The sequence below is a fragment of the Carassius gibelio genome, chromosome A3 (genome assembly GCF_023724105.1).
Source record: "Carassius gibelio isolate Cgi1373 ecotype wild population from Czech Republic chromosome A3, carGib1.2-hapl.c, whole genome shotgun sequence".
NCBI classification, from domain to species: domain Eukaryota; kingdom Metazoa; phylum Chordata; class Actinopteri; order Cypriniformes; family Cyprinidae; genus Carassius; species Carassius gibelio.
The window spans coordinates 25109698-25137567 of NC_068373.1; the positions used below are offsets into that span (position 1 = coordinate 25109698).

At 39.0% G+C, this 27870-nt stretch overlaps 1 protein-coding gene across 5 annotated transcripts in view; it reads left to right on the forward strand.

Annotated features, from left to right (window-relative positions):
• The window catches only part of LOC127953276 (protein sidekick-2-like), a 115691-nt gene extending 87977 nt beyond the window's left edge, over positions 1–27714 (forward strand). For 2 of the 5 annotated variants that reach the window (XM_052552300.1, XM_052552335.1), the window contains 30 exons: positions 609–749; positions 957–1138; positions 4112–4227; positions 4397–4592; positions 4703–4801; positions 4881–5072; positions 6279–6400; positions 6491–6600; positions 6680–6830; positions 7943–8180; positions 8731–8846; positions 8944–9133; positions 9230–9328; positions 9626–9820; positions 9905–10106; positions 10212–10315; positions 10574–10644; positions 10728–10863; positions 11871–11927; positions 12366–12467; positions 12630–12745; positions 14331–14517; positions 16228–16365; positions 17326–17508; positions 17607–17732; positions 17823–17987; positions 18076–18216; positions 20152–20296; positions 23308–23455; positions 25366–27714. In XM_052552300.1, coding sequence (XP_052408260.1) covers positions 609–749; positions 957–1138; positions 4112–4227; positions 4397–4592; positions 4703–4801; positions 4881–5072; positions 6279–6400; positions 6491–6600; positions 6680–6830; positions 7943–8180; positions 8731–8846; positions 8944–9133; positions 9230–9328; positions 9626–9820; positions 9905–10106; positions 10212–10315; positions 10574–10644; positions 10728–10863; positions 11871–11927; positions 12366–12467; positions 12630–12745; positions 14331–14517; positions 16228–16365; positions 17326–17508; positions 17607–17732; positions 17823–17987; positions 18076–18216; positions 20152–20296; positions 23308–23455; positions 25366–25767 — 4570 coding nt within the window. In that variant the 3' untranslated portion in view covers positions 25768–27714. The remainder of the gene's footprint in view (positions 1–608; positions 750–956; positions 1139–4111; positions 4228–4396; positions 4593–4702; positions 4802–4880; positions 5073–6278; positions 6401–6490; positions 6601–6679; positions 6831–7942; positions 8181–8730; positions 8847–8943; positions 9134–9229; positions 9329–9625; positions 9821–9904; positions 10107–10211; positions 10316–10573; positions 10645–10727; positions 10864–11870; positions 11928–12365; positions 12468–12629; positions 12746–14330; positions 14518–16227; positions 16366–17325; positions 17509–17606; positions 17733–17822; positions 17988–18075; positions 18217–20151; positions 20297–23307; positions 23456–25365) is intronic. The other 3 variants (XM_052552310.1, XM_052552320.1, XM_052552328.1) reach the window with 3 other exon arrangements.
• Positions 27715–27870: the final 156 nt, after the last annotated feature.

Consider the following 27870-nt stretch of genomic DNA (forward strand, 5'->3'; position numbering starts at 1 on the left):
AAATGAAGAATTGAACGAACTAGCATATTCTCACCGAACATTACGCTGCTCCTACGTCTTATTTCATCCGCCGGAACAGCGTTCTATTCTATTGTTAGTAGAAGCTAGAGATTACGTTTTATAAAGTTTTAAATATAGATATTTTTCTTACACAAACACATCGATTCACTTCAGAAGGCCTTTATTCACCCCCGGAGCCATGTGGGACACTTTTTATTAACACCCATTCACTGCCATTATAAAGCTTGAAGAGGCAGGACATATTTTATATATGTTTAATATAACTCAGATTGGATTTGTCTGAAAGACAATACAAACCTAGGTTTCCAGGTAAAAAAAAAAACAAAAAAAAACAAACAAAGACAAATTCCCATATTTTCACTGTGGTTTGAGACATCTAGGCCTCAACTTAAGTAATATTAATTTTTCAGAAATTCCTTTCTCTGTCTTTCTTTTAAATGATACATTTTGTCTCTGTATTAGGTGGTACACTAAAACAGGGAAATTATTGGATAGAGAGAGAGTGAACAGAATCAAACCTGCATCGCATGGCCATTCCATTTTCTTTTTAATCCCTTTTGCTTTTTCTCCCAATTCCCTGTTTTTAGGGTATCATTACCCGAGGAGCCCCCCAGCGCCCCTCCTCAGACAGTGATAGCCAGTGGAAGAACCAACCAGTCCATCATGATCCAGTGGCAGCCTCCCCCTGAGAGCCACCAAAACGGGCCGCTTCAAGGCTATATCATCAGGTGAGAGATCTCGGAGACTGTCCTTTATACAATCAAGCTGCTCTCAGCAGCACTTCTTCATCTTTTAGAGTAGACTGGTCCTCGTCTGCTTCAGGTCCCACTGGAGCCAATAGTGTCCTCTCAGTGAGAACTTCTATTTTTGACTCTCAATAGTCTCGGGGCTGCTGCTTTTCCCGTGTCTCATACTGTTTCCGCCATGCCGCTTAGGTACTGTCTGTCTGGATTACCGGTGGACTGTCAGATGAAGAACATCACTAACCCAGACCAAACTAATCTTCTGCTGGAGGACCTCATCATTTGGACCAATTATGAGATTGAGGTGGCTGCTTATAACGGGGCGGGCCAGGGCGTCTACAGTCCCAGAGTCACAGAATGGACTCTGCAAGGCGGTGAGGATCTTAAGAGTATTTTATATAAAAAAATGTAAAGTTTAATTTAATGTTTTTATATATCTTTTTTTTCTTACAGTAACAAAATAGTTAAGCTTAACAAATGCCATCAACACTACAATTTGTGTAAAAAGTGAGAAAATTGAATGAGAAGACTTAGTTTTCTTGAAGAATGGAGAAAAATCACATTTAGTTACAGGGTTGTGCACAACACGGAGGTCACAGCAAAAATAACAGTTTTTGATCATTGAAAATAGTTAATAATTAATATGAAAATAACTTTTTTTTATTGCTTAAGACAGGGGACCAACAATATAAGACACTTCCATTGAGACCAACACAGAGTTTACATTAAAGAATAATAAGAAAAATATAAATGTAAGTTATTGAAGCATTTGAATCATCTGAAGCTCTGCAACATTTTAGCAAACTCACATAAGAAGTATGGATATGATTTACCCATCAACAAAACAAAATTACATTACAACAACAGAGAAGGATGTATTTAAATCACATTTAAAAAAGAGGACATCTTGTTGGGTTATAGGAGAAAATGTCTCCATTTTTACTGACAACCAGCTATGTATATCAAACCAAAATTTAGTAAAAACCTCACAGTAAAAGAAAAGGTGATCAAGTGTTTTAGGAAATGAAGAACAGAAACCACAAAGATCTACCCCGAAATGAAACCTTTTTTGTATAAAGTCACTTACTGGGTAAATCCTAATCATAATTTAAGAATTAGACTCCTTAACCTTTGGAGCAACTGGGTATGCCATATAATTGGTAAAAGCTTTGTCCTTTACTGAGGTTTCAACATCTCCCAGACAATAACACTGATAATCATCAGTGATGATACGTTTAAGTTCGTTGTAAATAAGTTTGTTATTATACCTATAGTCTAAAAGGTCAACATCACATATTTTAAAAGAGGGAAGAGAAACTAAAGTCTAGATAAAAGTTCAGAAAAACTGCTTTGGATTATTCTTAACAATCCAGTGGGTATAGCATTGTATACCTTATTATAACCTTTTATTGTAATTCTAACTCTGTATTTATTAATGAAATCATTATAAGATCAGAAAAAGCCATTATCATCTAATAAATCATGAATAAATATCATTTTCCAAAATAGTACTTGTTTATGAAAATTAGATCCCTTCAGAGAAATTTTACAAGGGTCAAGATCACATCTCAACACAAAATCAAGGTCGCCAGTATTTGTAAAAAATGTGGTTAGGAATATGATACCATATTGAGTGTGACTTTGTTAAATAGTCTTTCATCAAATTTATTCTGATGTGCCAAGAAGGAATTCAGAATCAATGGCTCTCAAACCTCCACGTTCATACTCCTTCACCATATGGAATTTACATAAATAATGTGTTTTCACAGATTGAACTACTCTTGGGGCAGTATACAAAGCTGGAGATAAATATATAAGTTTGGATATTCCCTTTTTAGTCAAGAGAATTGTACCCAATATAGATAGTTCTCGAGACCAATATTTAAGTGTTTTTTTAATACTTTCTATTTTAGAGTTAAAAGTTGAGTGTTCTCTATTAAAAACATTTTTAGAAATCATAACCCTTAAATACTTAACCTTCTTTTTCACTGGAATGCCCTCTACATTGTCTTAGTTACAATTATGGATCGCTAGAGTCAGACCTGATGCCTTTGAGAAGACAGTAACTAACAATAACAATAACTAATGGAAGCACCTCTTTATTTTTAACTAATAAAAGAGTGTCATCTGAAGATTGTCTAATAGTAAAGGTTCTACCAAGAATGTCTGTGCCTATATTATCTTCAAAATTTTTAATGAATAAAGACATTAGTTTGACTGCAAGATTAAAAATTAATGGTGAGACAGGGCATCCCTGACGAATTCCTCGTTTAATTTGGATTCTGGGTGATGAACCAACATTAAGAGAAACAGTAGTAATAATATCATTATAAAACATGGAAATTACTGTACAAAACATAGGACCAAAAGCTTCTAAGGATCTAAACAAAAAAGAGTATACAAGGGTATCAAATGCCTTGAAGAAGTCTAGAAATAGAATTAAACTTATCTTAGGAATTAAATAGTTATAATCAAGCATATCAAGAACTAGTCTAATATGACTGTGAATACTTCTCCCTTTGATAAAAGACGATTGTGTTTCACTGATAATTTCACCAATACCCGTTTTTAGTCTGTTCGCAAAAACATGAGAGAGCAATTTGAAATCATTACAAAAGAGTTATTGGTCTCCAATTGTCTAAAACTAATTTATCTTTGTTCGACTTTGGAGCTAGAATAATTAAACCATGCTTCATAATTTCAACAGATGGAATATACAATTTAATATCAGTTAGTTTTAAACTGTTTAATATTTCATATAAAATAAAGACAATTGTTTCTTTTTTTTTTTTTGGAATAGTTAAGCTTGACAGATGCCATTAACATTACAGTCTGTGTAAAACCTGAAAAAAGAGAGAGATATTATTTACTTCTCATCGTGCCGAAGAAAGGTCCCAAATGATGTCACTTCCTGTGTGTCACAATATTAAGGAATGTTTTTGGGAAAAAAAATTGTAATGCAGAAAAATCATGCAGCTACAGGGTTGTGCACAATATGTGGGTCCCAGCTAAATATACATTTTTGGTCATTAAATGTAGTTAATAATTTCATGTGGAAATGATTAAACATTTAATATTAAATTTTATATTAGCTACAGTATTTTGACAGATTGTGTCACAATTATGACATATAATAATAATATAAGAGTTGGATACCACCTGTGAGGTGTGACTGGCCAAAATCGCCAATTTGCCACCAACTAGTACTTTTCATCCTAGCTCAATTTTTTATTTAACGCAAGATAACAATTTGTATATCATGTCTAACTGATCTCACAAAGAGAAATCATTGTCCGCTTTTAGATTTCCCCTCACCATCTCACTCCGTCAAATATTCTCTTTTCAAGTCCCCACGGTCCCCCCAGGGAACGTCCAGGCCGAGGCTGTCAACTCCACCACAGTCCGTTTCACATGGAGTGCTCCCAGCCCACAGTTCATCAACGGAATCAACCAGGGATACAAGGTGAGCGTCCATCCACTGCCCTCTAGAGGCTGACAACAAGAGTGCAGTTCTTCTTTTATAATAATGCTTTCATTACTTCCAATGTATGTCATGCTGAGACAGCAGCAGGATTCACACCGGCTTGTTCTAAGCGATAGTGGTCACATCTGTCCGTTTTTTTTTACTTCAGCTGTTGGCATGGGAACCGGGCCACGAGGAAGATGTTACCTTGGTTACTGTGAGGCCCAATTTTCAAGACAGTGTTCATGTAGGTTACATCACTGGACTGAAGAAGTTCACGGAGTACTTCACCTGCGTACTGTGCTTCACTACTCCAGGAGATGGCCCTCGCAGCACTCCACAGCGCATTCGCACCCACGAAGACAGTGAGTGTCTTTTTTTGCTTTTCTATATCCATCTCGACCCATGACGATGTTCTGTTTAGGACTGCTGGTGTCTGTTTGAAAATACTTGATGTGGGTGTCTGTATGCTCAGCTCCTGGACCTGTAGGTCACCTGAGCTTCACAGAAATCCTGGACACGTCTCTCAAAGTCAGCTGGAAAGACCCGCCGGAGAAGAACGGCCTCCTCACAGGTACCTGAACCACCGGCTTTGACGATTTATTCTGATCTTCTGACTGTCTGCTGAGCCGCCTCCTGTCTTGTGCTCGCAGGATATCGAATTTCCTGGGAGGAATTCAACAGAACGAACACTCGCGTCACGCATTACCTGCCCAACATCACACAGGAGTACAGGGTCACCGGTCTGACCGCGCTCACTACCTACACCATTCAGGTGGCCGGTATGACCTCCAAAGGTCAAGGTCAGCTGTCGTCCTCCACCATTTCCTCTGGGGTGCCGCCAGGTGAGTTTCTTCTCATGATTTCTCTTACTCCAGGATTGCAGTGATGCCATCACGTGTGTCATCATTTTCAAGCAACATGTCTTGAGGTTTACTGTTTATTGCAATATAAATAATGCCAATGCATTAATATAATGACTACAATAATATGAAAATATTAAAAATAAAAAATTATAATATAATGACTGTATTATAATAATACTCAAAAATAATTGTAATGCTTTAAGAATAAATGGAAAAGATTAAGGATTTCACAAATATACCTTCAAATGTTAAATAAATGATAAACTGTTCAAAAGTTTAGGATTAGTGAGATTTTTATTTATTATTTTTTTCTGAAGGATCATGTGACAGAACTGAAGTAATGGCTGCTGAAAATTCAGCTTTGCATCACAGGAATAAATTATTTTTTAAAAATATATGAAAATATAAAGCAGCTTTTTAAAAACTGTAGTAATATTTCATAATATTACAGTTTTTACTGTCTTTTTTCATCAAATAAAATGAAGCCTAGCTGAGCGTAAGAGACTTATTTTTAAAACATTTTAAAAATCTTACATTTGGACAGGAAGGAAAAATAATTACGTTTAGCCCTGATGTCAATGAAAAAATGTTGTACATCCCTTAGTATGTTAACGTTCTACTGTGTGGCCTTATTAAACTTACTCTTGATACTGAAGTTAATGAAGGCACGCTGAACATGACGGCTTTGAGCATTAATATTCATAATCCTCAGCCATCTCTTAGACAGAAGCAGACACTCAAACACAGTGAGACGAGACACCGTGGAAAGATGCTTCGGCGTTGTGCTCTGTAGATGCTTGTAAGGAACCATCGGTATGCTGGATGGATCACACTGTTTTTAAATCAAACCTATCTTGTCTCACTTTCTGTTCCCTGTGATGCTAATTTGCAAGCTTCTGCTTCTGCATGCAAAAATGAACTGAACGGAAACGTGTGTCATGCAAATAACGTGCATCTCTCTTTGATTCCGAATGCTTTTTTTCACAGAACATGATGTAGATAATCGTGAGGGGGAAAGTAAAAGTCTTTTGTATATTGTTCAATATAGTGTGACTTACTGCATTTTTTTTTTTATTATTCAGCAGGAGGTATTGAGAGTGAATGGCGATTATAGTCTTTTATTTTTTCCCCACTAAGCCATTTCTACCATTCATCTTGCATGTTTCACCTCTCCTGTTCCTACAGAGATGCCTGGACCTCCTACCAACATTGCCATCTCCAACATCAGCCCACGTTCAGTAACCCTGCAGTTCAAACCAGGCTATGACGGCAAAACATCCATCTCACGCTGGCTGGTAGAGGCTCAGGTAGTACAGAATTCATGCTGAGCATTCATCTCAAGCTGTCACCTTTTTTATTAGCCATCATTGATTTCTCTCTCTTTGTTGCATGTTCAGATCGGTGTTATAGGAGAAAACGAGGAGTGGGTCGTGGTCCATCAGTTGGCCAATGAGCCTGATGCACGATCCCTTGAGGTCCAAGGCCTGAACCCCTACACGTACTACAGGTCCAATCACTGAACTGTTGAATTCTGTGATATACTACACTGTCCGCAGGCTGCATCCTAATTTACCATCCGATTATAGATTTCGAATGAGGCAGGTGAATATAGTAGGCACAAGCCCACCCAGCCAGCCATCTAGGAAGATCCAGACCCTACAGGCTCCTCCTGACATCGCCCCCGCAAACATCACTCTCCGCACAGCCAGCGAGACCAGCCTGTGGCTCAGATGGGTGGTACGTATGTGTCCCGGAATGTGATCGATATGCTTAAGGAATTGATTGGGTGTTCGTTTTATTTTGTTAAGTAGTCCTGAGATTGCATTTCCACCCAGAGGAAAATTTTATTGCTCTGGTTTTCTTAGATCATAGCCCAGGAGACTTATTGGATGTATTAGTCTCATGTTTTATTTAAGTAGAAACTTATATTGATGTTTCAGATGTTTCTTATTCCTTGTTATTCCTGAGGTGGAATTAGTGAGCACAAGTGATACTGTTTTATTCATAGTTCCTTTGGTATGTTATCAAATCTGTTTGATAACGTTTTGAGACGTTTGGTCTCTGATTCACCATGCATGTGCTCAAATTTGTGAACACATCATGACTAATCAATAACTATCATACTAAAATGTATTCTAAATTTGCACTTGAAACCACACATATGCAAAAAAATGCATATGTACAGCTTGCTACATTCTGAAAGGGTGTTTATTGTGTTTGAACTGGTTTTGAGGATGGTACACTTAGCATCACTCCTGCTGCGCATGCTCATGGACAGGATTGTATGATTGATGATAATCAAGAAAAGCTGTAAAGTTGTGCAGGAACGAGATGGTTTGGCCATGTTTTATGCAAATGATTAACCTCGGGTACATGATCACCCATTTCAAATACTTAATTAACATTCGAACAAGGTAAAAATTAATTCTTGTGGGTACGCACGCAGAAATGTTTAAAGAAAAGATCACCTGTATGTGGACTCATGGGATTTGTAGTCCAACACATTTGTAGTACTAAACAAGCCTAGTATAGAGCCACTACCAATACTACCTCCACCCCATTACATAATACAAATAATCTACACAGTTAGTGAATGAGACCAATTATCTCTCCTGAAACTATTAGAGATGTGCGTGAAATTCCTGACACTTTTTCTCTGGAGAGAAATAAAAAAAGAATTGGAGATTTAAACAAAACTTTGAATTTGCATCTCTTTGTTTTGGGAGAAACTGTTGGGCTATTGGAAAGGTTTCTTTTGTGATTTTATATTCCTAATAGGAAAGTACTGTTCGTGTGGTGATAAATATTCTACATTTTCTAATCTAAATTGAAGTGTGTCTGTATTCTAGCCGCTGCCAGAGTGGGAATACAATGGCAATCCCGAGCTGGTGGGCTACAGGGTGCAGTACTCTCGTCTAGGCTCTAAGGCTGGGGTCCTGTCCCATATCATTCCTGACCGGCAGGAGAGGGAGTTTACCATTGAGGACCTGGAAGAGTGGACAGAGTATGAGGTCAAAGTGCAGGCGTTCAATGGCATCGGACCAGGACCGTGGAGCCAACCAGTTCACGGGAGAACCAGAGAGTCAGGTGAGAAATCTACTGAGCTTTCTTTCCATCCTCTCTTTTACTTTGTAAAAAAAAAAAACTTCTGGAATGCTTTCACGACACTGCTGACCTTTGAATTAATTATGATGGCTGCCCACAGGAACACTTTATTGCTCAAAGGCTGATTTTAGACTTGAGTATCTTAGCAAATCTAAGTTTGTGAGATTGTTGAGATCTCATTTGAAACTTTAGAAAAGATGTGAAATTCCCTGGGGTCTTTTTCTCCATTTGCTCTCCATTGCTTAGTCCATTAAAAAGTTATTTGTTTCATGCAAGTTTTTTTTAAAGATAAGTTATTTTCTCATCAGTCAAACAGTCTGTCATTCACAGTTTGATTAACAGCTGGCAGCGCAGTCGGCAACACGTTTTACCATCATGTACTGAATTGTAACCAGACTGCATTGGCATATGCTTTATCTTGTAAACATATGACATGTACAATGAATGACAAAATGCACGATGTTCCTGTTTGAATCTCTGGCCGCTCATACGGTTGTTAATTGCATGTTTACTTGTTTTCTCCAAACATCAGTCCCCTCGAGTGGCCCTGCAAATGTTTCAGCTTTTGCTACCACCTCCAGCAGTGTCCTGGTTCGCTGGGGCGATGTGCCGGAGACCGATCGCAATGGACTAATTCTGGGCTATAAGGTACATTGACAACAGGCTTCCTTCTGGATTTACTGTTCTTTAGTCTATTGTTGTAGTAGTGAAGAGAAGCATCTGTTTTTCCTCTGATGACTTTCAGGTGGTGTACAAAGAGAAGGATGCAGAGTCAGCCCTGCGTTTCTGGACGGTAGAGGGAAATACCACTTACAGTGTCCAGCTCACTGGTCTTGGGAAGTATGTGCTCTATGAGATCCAGGTTGTAGCCTTCACCCGTATAGGAGATGGCATGCCTAGTTCTCCTCCCATCTTTGAGCGCACACTTGATGATGGTGAGAGTCTAACCCACAATGAACCATAAGTTATTAATCTTCCTTACGGCGTGCGCTAGTTACATTTACATATACTTTGCTTTTTTTTTTAAACAGTACCTGGGCCTCCGGTTGGAATCCTTTTCCCTGAAGTCAGGACTTCCTCAGTGAGACTCATCTGGCAACCCCCTGCCCAGCCAAATGGCATTATCCTTGGTAGGTTGAGTGCACACTAAACTATTTTTAGAGTTCTTTACTATCATTACTTGTCACATGAACATAATGGGAAAGTTAATCAGCCTTGAATTAAATTGTTACACCTCAAGAAACACACTAGCAACTATGGCTATGAAATAAAGCTGGAGTCTTTAGGTACTAGAGGTTGCAGTCTGCAGTTAATGTGTTTGCCTTATATGCCGATTTGATGCTAGTAAGAATCCCACTCAGAATGGTGCATGTATGATACAATTCAGAATCCTCTGATTGTAACGTTTTTGTGTATATCTTATCTAGCATATCAGATTGCTTACCGGAAAAACTCTTCCAGTATTACCTCTGCCACCGTTGATGTGCTCATCCCAAGTGCGCGACAGTATACAGCGACTGGACTGAAACCAGAAAGTGTCTATGTGTTCCGCCTCACGGCCCAGACTCGAAAGGGATGGGGAGAAGCAGCCGAGGCACTGGTGGTCACTACAGAGAAGAGAGGTACTGCTTCATCTCTCTTTACAAGGTTGGTTGCTTTTTACTACATGTCTTTGATTACAGCTGCTTGTCTGATCTCCCTCTCAGCGCGCCCTCAGCCCACAAGTCGTCCCGTTGTGCCTCAGGAAGAGGTCCAGGCCCGCAGTGTGCTTTTGTCATGGGAACCAGGCAGCGATGGTCTATCGCCCATCCGATATTACACCGTCCAGTACAGAGAGCTTCCCAACAGCAACTGGACCGTCCACTCTGCTTCAGTCAACCATGAGGCAACTTCATACATCATAGACAAGTAAGCCTGAATTGAGCCTTTGCCAAACTTTCTAAACTTTGAGGGTCATAGAGGACAGAACTGGTGGGGCAACAGTATCCTACCAAACTTGTTTCCTATTCGCAGGCTAAAGCCTTTCACTTCCTACCAGTTCAGAGTGAAAGCCACTAATGATATTGGGGACAGCGAGTACAGCGAGGAGAGCGAGGCAATCACCACTCTACAGGACGGTACGGGCAACTGTGAAACGCTTAAATGCTCTCGGGGAACAAGCTCCTGAGGCCTGAGATGAATCATGATGTGGCCAAAATAGGACACAGTCAGTGAAGGGGAAAAACTGCAGGGTTACCTCATGCTTGACCTTTGGCGTGTAACCAGAACGCTGCTAACTATTAACTTGTTTCAATTCTTGGTTATTCCACTCTTATCGGGGTCTTTGCAGCTCCGCTGTCATTAACTGAACAAACTGTCTGTTTGTTTTCCATTAGCACCCGACAAAGCTCCCACAATCCTCTCTGTGACACCGCACACCACCACATCTGTGCTGGTCCGCTGGAAGGTGAGGTCCGATTCATCACGCTGCTGTTTATCTGTTGTTGGGCGTTGTGTTTATAGTGACATAATCTGTTCAAACCCATCCAGCCGCCCCCCGAAGAGGAGATCAATGGTATTTTGCTTGGCTTTCGAGTACGCTACAGAGAACTGCGTTACGACCGCTTACGCAGCTTCACAGTGCGTACAGTTAATAGCCCGTCAGCCAACTGGGCCGAGCTCACAGGTGAGTCTTTTTTTCAGCTTACACAAAAAAAAAGAACATACGCTTGTCTATCAAGTCCCTTACCAAATTTACACTGGCAACTATAGCCAACATTTTTTCTCGTGGTACAGTCATGACGTGACATACAGCCAAGTATGGTGACCCATACTCAGAATTCGTGCTCTGCATTTACCCCAAAGTGCACACACAGAGATCAGTGAACACACACACCCAGAGCAGTGGGCAGCCATTTATGCTGCAGCGCCCGGGGAGCAGTTGGGGGTTCGATGCATTTGAGGGTGGAGAGAGCCCTGTACATGCATTCCCCCCACCCACCCAGCCACAATTTCTGCCAGCCCGGGACTCGAACTCACAACCCTTCGATTGCGAGTCCAACTCTCTAACCATTAGGCCACAACTTCCCATATACGTGTCATGGGTATGATATGATATGATGGCTTAACTATTATATTAATGTACTGTTGTATTACTACCATGTACTAAAAAGAATAAAACATATGTACAGTAGCAGTACCATGAAACCTTGTGAAAAAAAGAAAAGAAAAACATTATACTACTATGGTACGTTTTGTTAATGTCTGTTAAATAAATTAATCTTTGCTAATGCCAATAACCCTTAACCCTGAAAAACAAGTTACTACTGGACTACATGTTATAAGAACATGAAGAGATAAGCTAATCCAGCAAAAAAATGCTAACTCATCTGTTTTGTGTTTCTCTGTAATGAGAGATTCTATAGTGGCTTATCTCATTAACATGCATGTAATGAGAGCTTTAGAGTGTATGAGGGCTGTGTTAATTGTCTCCTCATCAGTTAGTCTCTCTCTCTCTCAAAGTCTGTAAAGCTGCCAGCCTTTCTGCTAGCATGAGCTAAAGCGCTAATCCAGCTCTTGTTTCTCTTTCTCTCTCTCTCTCTGTCTTACCTTCTCTTTATATTTCTCTCTCTTTGGTCTACCTTGCTGCCATCCTCTGCCTCGATCCTCTCCCCTCCACCCTCCCTTCTTCAGCCCCCTACAGTGTGAGGAACCTGACCGAATCCTCACTTACCCAGTACGAGCTGGACAGTAAGTTATTGTACTATTCTGCATATTAATTCATACTGGTTCTTAAAAAAAAAAAAAAAAAAAACTGTTTAAATACAAAAAATCTTCTACTGAAGAATTTCTAAATTAGTAGCTATTTTATTTTTAATTTTTTTGTAAGTTACTCCCCAACACTGCTTTCCACTCATCCATTCCCTCATCCTGCAAAAATCAGTCTCTGAACTAATGTCTCTTTCTCACATATCGTTATCTGCTTACACGAGAGCCCAATCTCATTTGTTTCACTTCTCACGTCTGGTCTTGTCTGACTGTGTCCATTTCTCTCCACACTGTCATTGACTTTTCCTCTCAACATCTCACTTCATTGGAACGGGATCATTATGATTTAGCACCACTTAAGGTTTTCTCATGCTATATTGAATAGAGTGTGTATGTGTGCACATGTTCTCCATTGTTTAGATCTGAATAAGCACAAGCGCTATGAGATCCGACTGAGCGTGTATAACGCAGTAGGGGAGGGGCCCACCAGCTCGCCACAGGAAGTGTTCGTGGGAGAGGCGGGTAAGGGTACAAATATCCCTCGATGATGCTCTGAGTCAATATAGTTGATTTCACGGTCTAAAAAAAATGTACAGTAGTCCTGTAAGTCAATATAAAGTCTAATAAATCAGTTCAAATTGTCTAGGTGTTTCATAGTCTCTCTCTTTCTCTCTGTCTCATCAGTGCCCACCGCTGCACCTCAGAGTGTCGCTATCCAGTCCTCAACAGCTACTCAGCTTGATGTCACATGGGACCCACCTCCAGTAGAAGCCCAGAATGGAGATATTCAAGGGTATAAGGTACAACATTTCAGCAATTCAAAGACTATAATATAAAACAATGGTTCTTTGAACCAGGGACTTCGCTAGACCCTAAATTATTGCTGTGCCCCAGTGAAACATTATATATCCTTGTCTGCCATTGCAAAATAACATATGACATCCTGAGAATGATATATATATATTTTTTATAAAAAATATTTCAATGATCAAGTCATATTTGTTTTTTTGTTTTTTAAGAATCAGAACTAGAAATGTCAGATTCACAAATTAATCAGGTTATTTTTTATTTTTTTTTATCTAATTGCTCACATGGGTTTTCAAAAATGTCTGAAATTGTTCATTATTAAAGGTACAGTATGTTTACACAACAATGATGTACTAAAAACAAAAAAGTATTTCCTTTTTGCGTACAGATGACAACATTGTAGAAATGATCCCCATTCAAACAGCTCTGTTATGCATGCCAGGCCAGTAGTTGGCAGTCACTTTGTAAAAACAAAACCTACATGTCTGTGCATATACCTTTAAACTGAACATGTACTATGCATGCACATTGAGTCAGTGTTTTCACAAATCCACGTTTTTGTAGTTTACACAGAGGATAACTGTATTGTTTTCAAAAACTTGCACTTTGAAACACGTTTTCAAAAGTGTGCATTTTCAGGCCCCTCAAAATGCAGTTGTAGTCTAAATTAATGGCAAAAAATATTTTTCATTTTTTGCTAAAAACTATGTTCTGCAAACAATCCCTCAGTGTGATTTATTAGAGCAGTTTACTCACTCATTGAATTGTTTTCGGCGGTTTTGACATCCGAAATAGTAGTAGTGGGAAATTTTATAAAATAGGTAAAGTGGATATTTACTTATGATCCATTGTACGAATTAATCTGTTCAGCAGGTAAAGATGAAAAAAAGTCAAAAATTCAGGCACACGTTTTTGAACCAGCATTTTACTTGTTTTTTCAACAGTATGCATGTTAAGTGGAAGGGCTGTTTACGTAATCCACAGGAATTAGGCCTTAAACAAACAACTTCAGAAACAGAAGAACAAGTTAATAAACAGATATAGGCAACTTAACAGCTCATATATCACATATTTTGGTACAGAAAAATAGTATATGCGTTTTAAATGTGCATTGAGTTGTTCTAGCTAGCATTAGCATCTCTGGAGTTACCGTACACGTTGCATGCCATCTATGGACGTGGATCAGTATCATAGTGTATGTAAATTAGCATTTTATGTAAATTACCATTTTATGTAAATTTCACTGATACTAATATTATTTTTTATTAGTCTTTGTGTATTCTGAATTCAGAACTTTTCTACTTCTTCGGCCATACAGGTACTGATTATATGATTTAAAGCGACGGGCATCATAAAGTTATCGTTCTTGGCCTCATTCTTCTGTTCTATTCTGTTGGAACAGAATAATGACTAGGTGACTAAGTGGTACGTAGTCTGATAGACTGATGTAATCAGACATGCTAAGACTTAGTCTGAAAAGTTTGAGGACCGCTGCTCTAAAATATTAAGCTTGATAGCCCATCAGATTTACATCTTCTGAAATGATACATTTGTGTGATTTGTGATCTGTCTTTCTAGATTTATTATTGGGAGTTTCAGCTGCAGAATGAGACTGAGCGACTCCGCACTCTCTTTCTGCCGGAGCTGAGCGTGAAGCTGAAGAACCTGACTGGCTACACCACCTACATGATCAGCGTGGCTGCTTTCAACGCGGCGGGGGACGGTCCACGCTCGCTGCCCACCAGAGGGCGCACTCAGCAAGCAGGTGAGCCGCTGGACACAAGTCCATGCAAAATACATCAATCAATAACCAGTGACCTTCATACTAATCCCGTTTAGCCTGAAACGTTTTGGGAAAATATTCTAGGTCTTTGAATTTACCGTTTTCCCAAAGCTCCCTGCTGAAAAGGTTATTAATTTTCAATTGGACGGATCACATCATACGGATTGCATCAGGGCTGTGACATTAGGGGGTGGAGGAGATGGGTTTTCTCTGATTATTGGGGGTTAGTGTGCAGGATTGGTATGTTTAGGATGGGGAGCTGGGAACTGTGTTAGAGAAAATGGTCCACATATTGAGGAAGTGCTTTTTGGCAGGTCAGCATAAGGAGAACTGCGTTCCAAGCGATTGAGAAAAGTTAATTCAGCCTTTTCCGCTCCCTTAAAGACTGTGACAGTATAGTGAGGAAGAAACAATTGGAACAGTACAAGCGAGACTGCGTCTTGGCTCAGCTTACACTAAGACACTGGGAGATTAGCCAACACAAGCCCCCGTGCCAGTCTTCTGGAAGGCAAACAAACTCCCCTACAGTATACAGTATATACAGTCAAACCAAAATTTATTCAGACACCTTCAGCATTTCAAACATTATCACAGTTTATTCACTATAGTTTTACAAATTGTGATAATATATGACAAGCTCTCAGTTACTCAGAGTTAAACAGTGTCAGAACAAATTCATCTTGATACTGTCAGATAATGCTTAAAAAAAACATGGCCAGGTGAAAGTTTCTGAATAATTTTTGGTCCCAATGTTTTTTTTAGCAGTTTTAATGGTAGTCCACTGTATGTAGAATTTTTGGGCGTAGTATGTCAAAGTTTACTTTATTTTGCTATCCTTACTTACATATATGAACTATAGTGCCCTGCACCCAATAGTAAAAATGTAAAAAAATATATCTGTTGTTTGAATAATTTTTGGTTTGAATGTATATATAAAAACACTGTTTATCAGTTATATTCACAACGGATGCATTAAATTGATCAATAATGGCTGTAAAGATGAAAAAATGTACCACTGTTTTCAAGCAAGTTTCAATGGTTTTAAACACTAATAATAAGAAGAAAAGTTTCTTGAGCAGGAAATCGGCATATTAGAATTATTTCTGAAGGATCATGTGACACTGAAGTAAAACTTTTGTTTTTAAATTGCAATACTATTTCACAATATTTCAGTTTTTACTATATTTTGATCAAATGAATACAGCCTTGGTGAGCATGAGAGACTTCTTCAAGATATTGAAAAATCTTGGTGATGTGGCTGGCAAGAGAATTCCACAAATGTGTTTTTGAGGGGGGTGGGGGGAATCCTGAGACACCCATGGTGAAATCCTGATACCTTTATTGCCTGAGGTAAAAGCTATTGTGAGTTTTTTTTTGTCTGTAGTAAACCTGTCAAAAGGCACAGAACAGATTTTGACTTTAGTAGACTCACATCACTTACTTCAGCAAGATTCATATTATTGACTTTAAAAATGGATTTATACCATGCATTATGTTAAAGTTCCTAATAAAGTTTCCCGCCAACTGTGAGTCACTGTTTTATTTACTCACCAAGGTCAATTTTTTACTTGCGTTTGGCACTTGGAAACTGTTCATTTTGAGCCCTGACTAGATCTGTTGAAATCACTCAATCAAAATGCACTTTAATGAAATCATGTTCAGGGTTTAATGAGATCTTCTTTTACTCCTCAGCTCCAAGCGCTCCCAGTTTTATCCACTTTAGTGAACTCACCACCACCTCGGTCAACATGTCCTGGGGTGAGCCCAAGCAGCCCAACGGCATCGTGGAAGGATACCGTGTGGTCTATGAGCCCTGCACGTCTGTGGATGGTGAGAAACTACACCACACTAAAAGCTTTAGCTGAGCAAATGATAACTAACAGTGAGCAGCTGGTTTACATCCTTTTAGGCCCGTCATGCTTTTTAAAGGCTTATGAACATCTAAAATTTGCTTTTACAAATGTGTTCAAGATGAGGCTTCTTTTGGGGTTTAATGAATGCCATTCCTCTGTTACGTTCTCTCCCTTTACCCTGTTATTGAGCAAGCCATGGTTAAAAATTGCCAAGAGTGGTGCATTGGCCACATTCCACTGCAACTGTGATCAGAGAAAGAATTGCTGTGGTTCCATAATAGCTCCAGAGTGGTCAAGCCTTTTGGGGAAAACAAATGTGATGGGCTGCTGTTTACCAATGGCAGTATCTCAGAATTTAAAGGATTAGCCTCAAAGGCAAAGGCCCAACTATGCTTTCAAACCATAGTTTGAAAATGTAATGTCAGCTCAGGTTTTAGTGTTTGCCTTTGATTCCGCATAAATTAAAAGATAGAATTAAGTGCATCGTTATAGGCATTTGTCAGAAGTATATGCTAAATGATAGAAAACATGTGAACTTTGCACATTTACAGTTTATTTGAATGTTTTTTTGTTTTTTGTTTTTTTACCTGGAAACACTAATGGTTGTGATTTGAAATATTATTACAATTTGAAATAATTTCTATTGATTTCATTTAAAATAGACACCTTTTCCTTTGTTGACACATTTGATCCATTTAATGCATCCTTGATTAAATAAAAGTATTGGTTGCTTTAAAAAAAAATAATTATAATAATCTTACTGACCTCAAACCTTTGCACAGTAGTGTATGTCATTATGACTGGTCCTATTATATTATATATTATATTATAAAATCAGTGCAGTGCTACAGTGCAGTGTAATGATGGGTGTTTGTATATGTCACTGCTAGTGTTTCACTCTAGCATGGTATCTAGAGTTTGAGTGTTTCCTCTACAGACTCCTCTCCTCACAATTCAGGTGTCAGTAAGGTTGTCACTGCGGATGTGAAGGGCAGCACCCCCTTGTGGATGAAAATCAAGGATCTGGCAGATGGAGTGACCTACAACTTCCGCATCCGTGCTAAAACCCTTACCTATGGACCGGAGATCGAGGCCAACATCACCACAGGCCCTGGAGAAGGTCTTGTTGCCTCACCATATTGTAATATCTTCAAATCCAAAGCTGAAGTATGTAATTTATGCCCCACTAGCATCTTATTGCCATATTCTGTGACACAGGTGCTCCAGGGCCCCCTGGTGAGCCGTTTATCTCTCGTTACGGCACAGCCCTTACTCTCCACTGGTCCAGCGGTGACCCAGGACGGGCTCCCATCACACGCTATGTTATAGAAGCAAGGCCATCTGGTAAGTTAAAAGGAAAACAGCAGAAATTGTTCAGAAACGCAGCTTTAAAGGTTGTTACAGAAGGGATAATGGCACTCTTGCCATCAACAGATGAAGGACTTTGGGATATTCTAATCAAAGACATCCCTAAAGAGGTGACATCATACACTCTTAACCTGGATACCCTCAGAGAAGGGGTCACCTATGACTTCCGTGTCATTGCGGTGAATGACTATGGCTATGGTTCTCCAAGTGCTCCTTCTCCTTCAATATCAGGTCGGTAAACTAGCACACCAGAAAGTCTAAATGGTTTTTGTGTTACGTTGTGCAAACCCACTTTTCTGCTTCTTTTCTCTTTTACCAGCCCAAAAGGTCTCCCCCTTTTATGAGGAATGGTGGTTTCTGGTGGTTATTGCTCTCGTGGGCCTCATTTTCATCCTTTTGATCATCTTCATCCTCATCATACGAGGGCAGAGCAAAAAATACACCAAGAAAACAGACTCAGGTGGGTTGATAAGCCAAAAACACTTTAAATAGATCCAAAATATCTTTCAATTACTCTGATTGCCCTGTCCTTCTCTGCTAACTGACACAACTAAATTGAAATGGACTCAAATTTAGCTCCATTTCCCCATCACTAGTGATCATTGCTATGGTGCTCTGGAAAAAAAAAAAGAAAAAGTGATTTTCCACTTGAGAGAGGCTCAAAGGATCAATCGCAGCATCTGTTTGCTTCAGTTGGTTGTAGTCATTACTATCAACCTGATTGCTGACTCATTTTGCTGTCTCAGTGGGAGGCATTCTGCAGCTTCACGTAAAATGACATCACTTATCATTTCATGTCTTGTCTCAGCTTAGGAAAGAAGTTGACAATCAAGTCGTTTCTCACTATTCTTGAGTAGTTTCACACAAAACTCTGTGGGTTTTGCCACTTATGAAATGGACCACAAACCATTAAGGCCACAACACACCAAACCAACATAAAAGAATTAGGGGCGACAAAAGTCGACTGTGTTGTAAGCTCATATTGTGTGCATCTGGGCCAGAAAGTTGAGCTTGATCACAGGAAAAAGACTGCAAGCATGTACATTCAATAACCCTCCATACCAGCAGGTGGCAGTAGTCTGTATTAATCAGTCAGAAAGAGAAACCAAAACTAGGATTTCACTTTCTACATGGCCAAACATTTCTGAAAAGTAACATGAAGATCTAAAATTAAAGAGTCTTCTGTGTGTGTCCTCTTGATGTCATCCTTTGCTTGCTTTCCTCACTTCTGCTTTCATCACATCACTTTTCTTGTGCACTAGTTTGAAGTTGAACAGCCAATCAAATTGATCTTACTCACTGATGCCTATTTAACTTTAAAAATCCACCAACGGGGTACCACTAGGGCCAACAATGTGGAACACACTGCAAAAAACTTGCATTGACAGGCGCTAAACGATGGACCAACATTGGCTAACGACCGACCATCAGCTTGGTGTGTCACAGCCTTTTTAAAAAAAGAGCAAATTTCACATTTTGACAGACTGTTGTTTCCAGTTGGATTGATTTAAAATACATTTATTCCAAAATGCTGCGTAAAGACAACCAGTTACATTAGCGCTTGCCAGATCAAGAAAGTGCTTTCTAGTTCCATGCATGATGCAACTTTCTGCTTGGCGGTCTGGGGAGGTTAGGTTGCAGGCTGATCTCGGTGTGTGGGAGGGATTCTCACATGGCTGCTTCTGAGCTTGGTCAGCGTTTAGTGCTGTGCCAGGGTCAGTAAACAGGGCTGTGGATGTGTGAGTAGCACAAAGGAAGTGTTTGTGTTGGACACAAAAGGCTTCTCTCAAGATACGCCCCACCCGCCTGACCCTGTTCGGTCCTGATCTATTGGTGCCGGTTTGTTTTTACTGTAGTCTAGTGAGGCCAGAAGTTCTGCAAGGTGGGAGATCACACTGTCCGTTTAGGCGAAGAGGTCACAGCGCTCTTCACCTCCTTGAAATCACACTTCAGTTCGACTCTTTGAGATAAGAGGTCTTTTGACTTAAGAAGATGCATGTTGTATGACCTAGTGAGATTTGACTTGCTTCGCTGCCATGGTCATGTACACAACGAGGGCAAACCCATAGCCACACAACTAGAGGTTAGTGGTTCAAGTTCTGGACTGGCAGACCTAGTGAAAGATGAATTTGCGTGAAAATACCACAGAGTTAGATTAGATGCACAACATTTTTTTATGTCAACAGCGAAGTGAAGTAAAATTTAATTTACATAGATAAGCATCTATTTATTTGGATGAATATATGATTGGTTTGATGGCTAGATAATGTAAAGCCCAATTTTACATAGTAATTTGATGTATTCATGAATGAAACTGGATATTTGGATGGATGGAAGGATAGATAAATATGGATAGGTTTATAATCATAAGTCGTCCTCTTTTCTTTGTCTATAGGTGCCCATTCGAATTGCACATCTCTGCCCCTCTCCCATGGAGAGATGGTACGCCTGGATGAAGGACGCTTCCCTGCCCTGGAGCTCAACAACCGTCGACTTTCGGTCAAAAATTCCTTCTGTCGTAAGAACGGAATCTATACCCGGTTAGTATGTGTGCATGAATCACAATTTCCATTTATAAGAAACATACAGTGATATCACTTCACAAACAGTGTACAACAGGCTCGAACAGTATCTAGTGGAATAGTTTGCTCTGCTAATATGTTTTTTTTTTTTCTGGAATTTTCTTTGAGGTAAACTCTGTCAGTATGCTGTTCAGGCCGTTGTTTGCACAATGGGTTTAATTCCCAAATGCGTGCAAACAAAAGAGCTAGAGAGGAATGTATTCTGTCCACACATAGAGCTTAGGCCCGGCTGTTGATTTAAAATTCTACTTCAGGCATCCTTTAAATGGATCGAGTTGGCATGGATTTTAATGACAGTCGCTCTTTTCAAATCCCCAACTGCAATCTGTCAGCTAAAAGAAAACACCAGACTGTGAAAGTTGGACCACTCAGACCCCCTCCTTTGTGTCTTATTGACATTCAAAATGCATTCTGTGTAAATTGACCATTATGTAAGCTACTTCAACAAAGCATCTTTCTTCACATTTTCTTGAGCTTAGAGCAGACCATATTTATGATAGACATACCGTCTCCCCTGTAGATTAAGGACTAAAAGAAAGATATTCAAGACAGTGACATGTGCTCTAAAGGTGCTGTTGGAATAAAGTACTAACCTATGTACTTACATATTTTTGTCACTGTTAGCACATTTAGCCAAATGTCTTTGACTTTCTTATTTTCTTATCTACAATAAAGTGACTGATTGATCATGACAATACATTTTGTCAGTGTATTGTCTAATACAGATCATAACATTTATGTCCTAACCAGAACCATGTTTTCACACTGCACAGTGCAAGCCATTCAGACAATTTGATGTATAGTAATTTGTGAACCAAGATTTTGTACAATGAGATTTTTTTGGTGGGTGGAGCTACCCATTGTGACACTGCAAAAATTAAATGACCATTCAGATAGTTATTGCACTGGAAAATGCTTGAGCGACTACTTTTGCTATAGTTACCACATTGGGCAAATGTGACCAGGTCTTGCATATTTTCACTATCATTAGTGAACCATTGTTTGAACACTGTACATTTCCAATGTAACATGTTAAATTAAAAATGGTTTTATACATTTATCTCATTCCTTTGAAGGAGTTCAGGCCTCAGTTGGGGAGCTCAGACCTCCCCGTACACCCCACTGTAGTACTGTAGGACTTCTACAGATACTTTTTTTTGGACTTATTTGCATGAACAGGATATTTGCATGAACAGTGTGCAATAATAGTCTATGAACTGAAGGACTTTGCAGGCAACTTAACTCAATTGGATGAAGGGATGGGTCTGCTTCCAGCTTCCTCTGGTGGTAATTGGAGAAGCCGCTCTGGGCCCATTATACTGGAATGTGCTAGGGGGTTTGTGCTGGTTCTCTGCCTAGATGCAGAGCCCAGGATGGAGATCAAAGAGCCTGGGCAGTGAAGGACTTCCACATTGGATGCACACAGTTCTGCTAATGAGCTCCTATCAAGATGGAGCCACAAGAAATATCTTTGATGAATGTAGGAAAGGGTTTGGAATGGGACGGGAGAGATAGAGGCGAAGGATGAGGATCAATAAGAAGAATGGAAGACCTCAGCGCTCATAAATGATTGAAGCACCTTTCTGGTTGCTGAGTTGTGTTGGGGGCGGTTTGATGAGGCTCCGCCTCTCTGTTTCAACCTTCGTCAAACCTCAGCCTACTCTGAATTTTAAACAGATACAATGTCATAACCCTCCCTTCCCCCTAGTGCTCTTGCTTTATTCCCAAGGGCCTGATTTTTGTTGGGACAGCCCCTCCACCACCAAGGCTTTCCTTTAGTATACTAGCTAGCACATGGTCCTCTTATTCATTTTCAGGTTGAACAATGCATCCTTGTTTCACCATTGATTCTGTTGGCTGGGATATGCCATGTTTTATTATTAACTCTCTTGCATATCAGATATTCCTTAACTCATTAGCTTCCTGCTTGGTTCTTTTGAAGCCTCATCCCCATGTGTTTTATTTCAGCTTGATTTATAAGCCAACTGAAGTAATGTACTGAAGCAGGGCAGCTTAGCAGCCTCAGTTCAAAAGCTCACATCTCCAGTGACCTTGGCTTTGAGAATATATCAGACCTCATTATGGCAAATCAAGTAAACCCATCCTGCCATACAGTGATCCTTCTTCCTTTCTTTTTAACAAGTGAACTTGTTCAAAGAAGTACAGTCCAACCCCGTGTTGCTACTGAAACTGGGGGTTGATTCGCGGTCCCTTTCCCTTCAGAAAGCTAGTCATCCGTCATTTCTCCTGGACTCATCCGATCAAAATCAGCTTTGAGAATTGATCCACGAGGATGCGGCATCATTAGGCCTCTATGAGTTCCTTGTGATGTCTTTTAAACCCCTGCATAGTCTAGTTCACACTTAATGGATTATTTGCTGTCTGTATCAAAGAAAGACTCCGTGGAAGTATCATTAAAGTGGTCCATGTCTTTTGAAACTATGCAGTTATTTGTTGTGAGGAACCGGATGAAATCTCTTGACCCTGGAGTGTTGCAACTGGTGTTGACGACAACTGTGACAAATGAAAAATGAGGCATTAGTACTACACATATGATAATAACCCAGCAGCTTTCACTATCTGGTTCATTCTCCAGCATAGTGTGTTGTTATTTCACCTTGATGCTGGTTGCCACCTCTTATAAAATGAAGAAAAGAAGATAAAGGTGACACTGCAATTTGTAGCTACTAATGTCACACAAATCCGTGTTGGAGAAGATGAAAAGAGATGATTCAGTAAAAAACATGCGGTGTTAGACGCCAGAGTGTTAGCCATTGGCAGGAAGTGCAGATGAACAGCTTTTTCACTGTTATGTTTACACCTTTTTCTGCTTCTCTACAAACAAATATTCATTGTGCTTTCTTTCACTTTTTCTATTCACTTTTTGTGAATACTTACAAATCTCAAAACAGCATATGTTGATTTTAAATGACTTCTAAAGTGTTTCTCTCTGTGTTGGTTTCCTCTAGATCTCCACCACGACCAAGTCCCGGCAGCCTGCACTATTCTGATGAAGACGTCAGCATCAAATACAACGACTTGGTCCCAGCCGAGAGCAGCAGCCTGACCGAGAAGCCTTCAGAAGTGTCTGACTCACAGGTGATTCACCCCAACAAGGTCAATGATTTTCTTAAAATATTTTAGTTTCTGATGTTATCTGGTCGCTATTTACTTAAACTGTTCTTGAACTTATTATCCATGATTCATCAGTGCATGTTATTGCAATTGAAAAAAAAAAATGTTTATCTTCATAATCTTTAATCAAAAACTAATAGCTTGCTCTGCCTCTGAAACGACTTTCAGTTTTTGGCTGACAACACAAATCCCCTTGTACTTGCCATCCCTTCCCCCCAACCACCTGCCTCTGTTCTGGGATAAAATTCCCACTATTCTCAGTTCAATCAAATGCTAACGGATCTGTCTCAGTGATTATTACATTTCACTCGTAAATACAGAGATTCGCTTGGCTGCCTATATTATTTATACTTCACATTTCTACTGTCAGCAGGGTTGTGGATGTAATTTAACATTTTAAATGAAGTGTTTTAACACACAAAACACTGAAGACCACCCCCCACACGAAAGAAAAAAACACAAAAGAACTCCTTTTAACATCTGAATTGTTTCTTTTAGACAGCAATGAGATTAAATGGAGAGCAAATGGAGATGTTTGCTTAAGTCTTCTGCCTCTCACGAAGGGGGAAAAAAAACACTATCAATCTTACCTGACTCCCCTGGAGATCATTCCTGTTACTGTACATAAGCTATTGTCTCATTTGTCTAAATTTAAAAAGAAATATTTAAGACTTAGATGAAACTTAAAAGATGAGAACTCCATTAAGTCTCTTGAAATAGCTTTGAAAAGGAGAAAATGTTCCTATGGGCCTCCAAAATGCCCTTTTATGCTAAAATATTATTTCTGCAAATACATTAAATTGATTATAAAAATTGACTTTCTTTTACAATCCAATGCAGCTCGTCTCATTCCAGGCCACTGGTCTCATTTCTATGCATTGCACCGGATAGGAAGGGAAAAATGGTTTAAATGAATTCTCATGACTGAAATTTCCCTGTCATAACAAATAATAGTGCTTTGGGTGAGGCCGTAGTTTCTGTTTAGTAGTCTAGTCTAGTAGTGTTTATAGGACTCTTTAGAGTAGTCTGAACCCTCATTCATATCCTTCTAATTAAAACAAAACGTAGTTCTTCCGTAAATTATATTTAATCATTCTTTACTCACCAAATGCCATTCCAAATCTATATGCTCTCTTACTGTTTTGTGGATCTCATAAGGAGAACGTTTGAAAACTATTCATGCAACTCTTTTCCGTAAATACTGTAACAGTCCATAGTGAGCATCAAGCTCCAAAAGAAGAATGCAAAACATCCTTCAGAAAGTCTAAAAAATAAGTATTCTATTGATTCATATAGAAATCAAAGCGTACAACTTTTTAACGAGAGTATTTAAAAGAATAGAATATATTATTGATATTTTTACAATTATAATATTATTTTTTTCTTCATAATATCATTCAAATGTCTAATGCTTACCAGTTATTTTATCAAAAATACAGTAATAACTGTTTCCTGTGTGAATATATTTTTAAAATGTAATTTTTTATGTGGCGTTAAATTCAGCATCATTACTCCAGTCTTCAGTGTCACATGATCCATCTAATATGCTGATTTGCTGTTTGAGAAACATTTCTTATTATTATTATCAATGATGAAAAGTTGCTGCTTAATATTTTTGTGGAAACATGATACATTTTTCAGGAATTTTTGTTAAATAGAAAGTAAAAAATTAATTAATCAAATAAATCTTAGAAATCTTTCAGAATGTAAAAATCTTTTTGATCAATCTGATGCTTCCTTGCTGAATAATATATTTTTTATTATCTTTTAGCATTTTTTTTTTCAATACTGAAAACGGCTACAATGCACATTTCCAAAATAGGCTTTAGAAATACAATCTAATACAGATAGTGAAAGTGTAACCCAATTTTTTTTTCCTTGTTCAATTGCAGGGCAGTGATAGCGAATATGAATTGGATCCAAATAGGCAAAAGACCCACTCCTTCGTCAACCACTACATCAGTGACCCCACCTACTATAATTCCTGGCGCCGGCAACAGAAGGGCGTCTCTCGTCCTCCGGCGTACGGCTACACCCAGCCTGACATGGTGGCAGAACAAGAGTCTCGTCCCCACCCGCCCCCGCTGCCACCGTTACCACCTCTGATGCCCCACAGCAATCCATCCCCACTGCCCCAGGGCCAGGGCTCTCTGTTTAGGCCCAAGGGCAGCCGGACTCCCACCCCATCACTGCTGACCTCTGACAACCACAGCCAGCACAACCTGTACAGGCCCCCTAGCAGCCTGGGCACCTCCGCCAAGGTCCCGGCCACGGGATTCTCCTCATTTGTTTGATACAAGACTCACATTTCAATGACAACATGCCTGGGAGGCACTTCTAAAGTATTACTGGTCTGTAATTATTATTAATATTATTTTTCTTTTTTTGCCGCACCTTGTTGGACATGAAGAGCTGCTTTTGGATTTTGCCATTTTGCCAAGTGTGCAAGTGTATTGTGGGAAAATTTGTGCGTGCAAGTGCATCGAAACGCAGACAATCATTCTGAAGGGAATTGTTGTTGATTGTACATTTTAAAATATATTCACTAAAAAAGAATTGTCATGAAAAGAAGTATCCAAAATATTATTATTTTTATTTTTTTATTTTTTAATGGCTTGACTGCATGTGGAGTCCAAAAGTCTGAGACCATCTGGAGTTACCTTTTTTTTTTCTTTTTTTTTTTTAGTTTCATTTAAGTTTTAGCATTCTGAAATATTTAAGACAAAGAAAAGACAACACTCAAGGTCTCATACTGTTAGACCCATGCACTGTAAATGTTTAAACAAACTGCATTTCACATAATGCTGCAGATTTCCAAAGCTCATCTTTATCATTCTGTTTGTGGTATTGCTGGTATGTCATTCACGCAGAAATCAATGACAGAGTATTTCAGAAAGCAAAAATATTGCAACTGTGTTTCTGTAGTAGTGTCAGTCTTATGAAACTGAAAAAAAAGAAAAAATTCAACTCCTTATACAAACTTCACGGCCTTTCACATTTAAAATTGTTAACCCTGGGTTATTATAAAACATGAGGGAAAGGAATTCTGGGTTATATTGTTTTAGGTTTCACATTGTTAATTGCTCATAAATGTTAAGAATTAATCCTGTGTATTCATAAACTGATGTTTCACACTGTCCGTTCCCAAAACCCGGGTTAACATTCTTATTTGCATATTTGTCAGTGTCATTGATTGGACAAATGCAGCTTGCGACCTGTTTACATGACGGCTTTAGCATTGAGCATCCTCATATTATATATTGGAGACTGCAGTTAAGAAGTTTTTCCTGAATGGACTTTTCAGACTATGAAGGTAAGAATAAAACAATCTTTTCTTTAAACCAATTCACTTGTTTTCTGTCACCATTTGACAACTGTTTATACAGCACACAGTGTTTCTGTGACTGTCCAAAGCACAAGAATATGAGGCACGTGGTCGGGTTTCTGTTGCAGAGCATCTACAATAGTCATAACATTGTAATAATGCATCATTTCACACTGCACAAGTCTGACAACATAATGTAGAGTTAACCGCACAGAAGAAGGCTTTCATAACCCAGGGTAGAAAAAAAATGGCGCTAAACCTGCTTCAAAATGACAATCTTTACATGGGGTTAACAGCAGTGTTTACAATGATGGAGTGAAGTGTGGTGTGAAAAGCTGTTTTGAGGAGGTTAAAGCATGGAATTTCTTTAGGATTCAACATGGTTCAATTTTTATTGCTCAAAATTGGCTTTGTGTCATTGTTTTCATCCTATTTTGATACATTTGGGATGGATCTTTTACTCATTATGTGACTAAATGCATTTTATTCTGCATTATTTAGTGGCAGTATTGGGTCATAATGTTTGTTCAGTTTGTTGAGAAACACCACCCATTAGTTGGTGCTACCATCACCAAACTTCAGTTTTCAAACCCATGGACAAATAAGGTTTCGGGTTTCGTCACTTTGTGGAAAATAACACCCAAGATATAATAAAATAATGCAAAATATATTGATGTTTTAATCATGCATTTGCATTAAGCAAAGTGTAACAACTGTGAATTTGTGCCAATATCATATTTTTGTCTGCTTCTAAGACCAACCGAATGCTAAGGAGAAGAAAAGGAAATGTCATTTTTACAGCAAAATGTTATTTCAATACAAGGCCACATGCATTTATGTTAGCAAATGATGTCTCACCTGTAATGTCTTTGAGGGTATATTAATGCATTTGGAAAAATAAAATAAATTACATATACATTTATCTGACACTTCTATCCAAAGCGACTTACGATTGCTATATATGTCAGAGTTCACATGCCTCTGGAGCAACTAGGGGTTAAGTGTCTTGCTCAGGGACACATTGGTGTCTCACAGTGGATTCGAACCCGGTTCTCTCGCACCAAAAGGCATG